General features: G+C 56.8%; 1 protein-coding gene across 1 annotated transcript in view; it reads right to left on the bottom strand.

The window, feature by feature from the left end:
• Nucleotides 1–5,138, bottom strand: part of SORCS2 (sortilin related VPS10 domain containing receptor 2) — a 117,707-nt gene that overhangs the window by 53,246 nt on the left and 59,323 nt on the right. The window contains exons 12-14 of the mRNA XM_007956317.1: nt 4,046–4,179; nt 3,480–3,608; nt 1,926–2,097 (exon numbers count right to left, since the gene is read on the bottom strand). Coding sequence (XP_007954508.1) covers nt 1,926–2,097; nt 3,480–3,608; nt 4,046–4,179 — 435 coding nt within the window. The remainder of the gene's footprint in view (nt 1–1,925; nt 2,098–3,479; nt 3,609–4,045; nt 4,180–5,138) is intronic.

Below are 5,138 nucleotides of genomic sequence, written 5' to 3'. Positions count from 1 at the left end.
GCACACTCACCAAGCACATACAGCTGTGTGTCCTCAGCTTCTCTGTGGCACACACCGGGGGGGGGGTGTCTGCATGTTTCAACACTCCAGACCCTGTTATCATCACCGCCCCAGCCCCGCCGCCATATCTGAGGACATGTTCAAATAAATCACTCGGTTACAAAATCTCACTTCCTTCTTGTCCCCTATTCGCTAACCAGACACCTGGCTGCCCCACAGACCCAGGCACCCCGGAGAAGCTGGGACCCCAGGGTGCCTCCCTCGAGGTGGCAGGGACCGGGGGCAACCTTATCCTCACGCTTCTCTGTGCTCTTGAATTTTCTGCATATTGGTGGCTTTTTCAAATTTCTTTGAGGGTTTTCTACAAAGAGCATTTGTTACTTCTATAAGCAGAAAATAAGCATGCTAAATATTGCCCTTTTTTTTAACACAAATTAACATGTGTGTTACATGGTTTCTGAAAACCACTGAACCCCCTTGCATGATAGTTTCCTATGCATGCTATTCATGTTGTATGCATGTGTGCTAGTCTCCTACATGTGTTGTACATGTTGTATGCATGTGTGCGCTAGTGACACCAGCACATGGTTTGCAGGGAATATGATAAAGACTAGAAGCGAACACATCGCTAACAGCTACCACCTGGAGAAGGAGGGTTATTGTTGCTATTTTTATTCCTGATTATCTTCGTAAAGCATCTTCAACCATCCCACAGTAAAACCAAAGTATTTTTACAGCAATGAAGAAACTTAATGTATTCTAAAGAAAAACCACTGGAGGAAATATATAGACACATACATGTACACACATGCACACACACACAGTGCACAAACATGGAGACACAGCGATGCACACACAGACACGTGTGCACGCAAACATGGATGAACAAATGCACACACATGCACACACAGACACACGACACACACAAATACACACATACAAACACACAGTCACATATACAAATACAAATACACATGAAGATATGCATACACACAAACATGGACAAACACACATGTACACACCCAAATAAAAATACAGAGAAACACGTGCACACATACAAACATGGACAAACCCATGCACACACGCACACACAAATAAAAATACACATACATGCATATATACAAACATGGACAAACATATACATGCACACATACAAACACACATATATAAACACACACAAACATGGCAAACACACACATGCACACAAATATAAATACATGCAAAAATGCATACACACACATGGACACACACACAAACATACACATGCACACGTGCACACCTGGGCCACCCCCGCCAGGTCCCAGGTGCACACCTATAGGATTATCTTTGGTGGTGGGACTGTAGGTGACGGCTGTGTTTAACTTTCTGCTTTTCTTAAGATTCCAAATCATCTAAATCCATCAAATAACTGGTTTAAAAACTTTTTAAAGTTTCCACCCACAGGAGTGAATATTCTAAATCAACAAACACAAAACACACATTGTATACACACACACATTCTCACACACACATTGCACATGCCCCATGCACCATATCATACTATACCACATACACACCACACACCACCACACACTCACACATACCATGTACACACATCACACACATACAACTCACTTATACACCATACACACATATACCATACACCAGCACACTTACACACCTACACCACACACACTCACACACACATTAACACATAGGTACATCCTCCACACACCCACCTCCCCCGCACACACCACACAAGTCCACACTACCCCCCTGCACACACCATCCACCTCCACACACACTCACACACACCTCCCCCGACACACCCCTGACCACAGCTGTTTAGCTCTGAGATGCCCCTGGGGGCCACACTTCACTTCCAGCTGCTGGTCTGGACCAGGAAGGGTGTGGCCCCTACTTTGCGCTCTGCCTCAGTCGCTCACCTGCTCCTGCCGCACCACAAACAGGACGTCCTCGCCGGGCCGCACGGCCACCGCCTCGCCTTGGATGCTGACCCGCAGGCCTCGGGGCGGGCTCAGGGAGCACTGAAGGGGCACTGTGGCTGGCTGCAGGTCCACACCGCCCGCACAGACATTGGACACCACCTTCCGGTACCTGCGGCCACCAGAGGGGTCGGGCCAGGGTCAGCTAGTGGGCACAAGGTCCGCCACCTGGGCGGGTGCTCCACGCAAGCGGGGGTGGGACACGGGCCTCTGCATCCCGCGACGGTGCCCGTGAGCCTCCAGACTCGTCTCCTGTCCCCTTTCAAAGATGAGGAAACTGAGGCAGGAGAGGGCGTGTGCCACTCACCCAACCTTCCTGGCAGCCTCGGACGGCAGCAACAATGCCAGCCGTGGTCCTGCCCCTGACGGGCGCCCTAAGGAGTAGCCCATCCTCCATGGCCCTGCTGAGGCTTGAGAAGGGCTGGCTGCAGTCTGGCCTCGGTGTCCCTTTTACCCTGAGGGTGTGCGCCGGGGAACACTGGCTCCTCCTTCACACACCTTCACTGAGCATCTACAGGCACCAGGTGCGGGCACACAGGTGCACACACAGCCCCTGCCTCTGTGGGCCACTGCCTGGGGGGGCAGGCCACCCCCAACGTGAGGTGCAACCCAACTGTGGGAAGCTTGGGGTGGGGTGGCACCGGGGATCCTGGGAGAGGGAGCAGGAGAGGGGAGCCCCGGAGGCTGGACAGTGTGTGCAAAGGCCCTGGGGTGGCTGGAGCCCAGACAGGCTGATGTGAGGTGAGCTGAGGCCGGTGGGCAGTGCCCAGTGACCTTGGGTCACTCACAGGAGGCCAGTGGAAAGCCACCGGGGGTGGGGGGCATAGTCTGATTTGTGACTTGCAAAGCCCCCCAGGTTCTCTGGGCATTTAAAGTAACTCCCTGCGCCCAGGCAAGCTTGGGGCCCCGGAGCTTGGGGCCCCGGTGCACAAAGGCATCGTATTACAAGCACTGGAGGCATCTCGCCCTCCGGCCCGGCTGTTGCAGGTGTGCCTCCTAGGTGTCACGGAGCTCACAGGCCAGTGACGGGGGTGTGTGTGTGTGTGCATAACCGGATGAGCGATGGCAAGAATGGGTGTGACACCAGCACAGAGTGAGCTCAGGGCCCGGGTGGGCAGTCAGGGAAGGCTGCCTGGAGGAGGCACCATTGGTACACCTTCCTGTCAGTGATTGAGTCGTGGGCCTGGCACCACCGGGCTGACACGGGCCAGGGAGCATGCTTCTCTGGGAGGCTAACACCTGGCCCTGCTGCAGCCCCCAGCAGGGATGAGCGGGCAGCTCCCAGCACCTCCTCTGTCCCTGTTCTCTGCTCAGAGCCAACTCCCGGCCCCTTCCCCACAACACTGGTCATGTGGGCTCAGATCAGCCACTCCGTGGTATCCCTTTGGCCTGGGAGCCCAAGTCCCCACAATGCCTGCTGACACCTGCCAGCCTTACAAATAGAACTACACTGCCCCTGACTACCCCCAGACCCCGCAGGCTCTGCCCACTCACCCAGGGCTGCTGGTGTAGGTCTGGCCCAGGGCACAGTCGTCTGGGGGGGACGCCGGGTCAAACCAGAAGTTGGCCAGGCACTTGCTGACATTGGACTCCGAGGACGGGGCACGCTCAAAGCCGTAGTCACTGGGAGAAGAGAAGGACAGAAGTGAGGGGGTCAGAACAGGCCTGGAAGGGGGCTGAGGCGGGGGGGCTGGGGACACAGACAGGAATCCTCAGGTCTGACAACAAACTGACAGCGAGGTGCCAGGTGGTAAGAGACACAAAGAGTGGTCCTGGAGGGCTTCCTAGAGGAGGAGGGCCAGGGCAGAGAGGCGGCGCTGTGGGGAGGCTAGAATGGTGGCGGGCTGATCTTCAGTGCCCCCTGGAGTCGGGACTTGGTGACTCGCTCGCTGCTGTGAAAACAGTAAGGCCGGACTGATGGCATGTGCTCTGAGAAAACGCAGGAGGCCCTGCCTGGTTCTCCTGGATGGCTCCTTGGAGGGGGTGAGGGGTGGCGGCCATCCTGAGGAGGCTCACGCAGCCCTGTGAGGCCCGGTGAGAGGACTCAGAGGATTTCTTACCAGAGGAAGTCTGAGTCCCTGCACTCGCACACACGGGACGTGAGTGCCGATGTGAAACTCCTCCCCTTGATGCACCAGGATGTGGGCTTCCTCTTCCGGAAACTTCTCTGTTGGCCCATGATGCAGCGGTCGCCCTGGGGTGGAAAGGTCAAGGTCAGCAGTTGGCTGGAGGGCCGGCTGCTCCGTGTCACTGTGTTCTGTGGGTCTTTTCTGTCTCCCATATGGCTGACCCTAATTCCGAGCAGCAGTCGGGGGGTGTCCCCTACATAAACGTGGAAACCGAGGCCCAGAAGGGGAGCGTGAACCTGAGGTCCAGCTGAGGCAACCTCCCTCTCATCCAGGTCCGTGAGCGTTCACTGAGCACCGTGTGCGAGCCCCGGCTGGGCCCTGAGGGGCCACAGCTCCTTTGTCCCTCAGACCCCGAGGACAAGCTACAGCCTCGGTTGACTACACGGGGGACCCACAGGGGGTCCTCAGCACCCCGACAGTTCCAGAGCCCCCACTGTGAGCGCCCCGAGTTCATCACACCTCAGGCAGCGGAGCCTGAAGTGTGGGTGCTTCCTCGGGGCCTTTGATTCCCCTTGGGGGAAGATGTACATTTGACTGAATAAACAGTTCTGTGTTTGAGATTACTGGGGGGCCCTGCCTTGCTGGAGAGTTTGAGATTGGGGTGTTCTGTCTCACTGGAGTGTCTATGACACTGGGGGACCTGGACATCTGAGGGGGACTTCTCGGAACAGGAGCCATGCAGAGCCAGGAAAGGGGCCTGCGTCTCCCCTTTCAAGTGTCTGCCCCCCCAGGTGCCTGTGTCAATCCCCCCAGGCCTGCATCCCACCCCTGGGTGCCCCCGTTATGTCCCGCCGCAGGTGCCTGTGTGTCCCCCCACCCCGTGCCCACATCCTCCCAGGTGCCTGCGTCGCCCTGTGGGTGCCTGCGTCTCCCCCCACCCCGTGCCCACATCCCCCCAGGTGCCTGTGCCGCCCTGTGGGTGCCTGTGTGTCCCCCCACCCTGTGCCCACATCCCCCCAGGTGCCTGTGCTGCCCTGTGGGTGCGTCTCCCCCCACCCCGTGCCCACATCCCCCCAGGTTCCTG

This window comes from Orycteropus afer, unplaced genomic scaffold, assembly GCF_000298275.1.
Source record: "Orycteropus afer afer isolate SDZICR_OR568_19922 unplaced genomic scaffold, OryAfe1.0 scaffold00605, whole genome shotgun sequence".
NCBI lineage: Eukaryota > Metazoa > Chordata > Mammalia > Tubulidentata > Orycteropodidae > Orycteropus > Orycteropus afer.
Note: the sequence above shows the minus strand (reverse complement) of the source record. Positions and strands in the feature narration are given on the sequence as shown.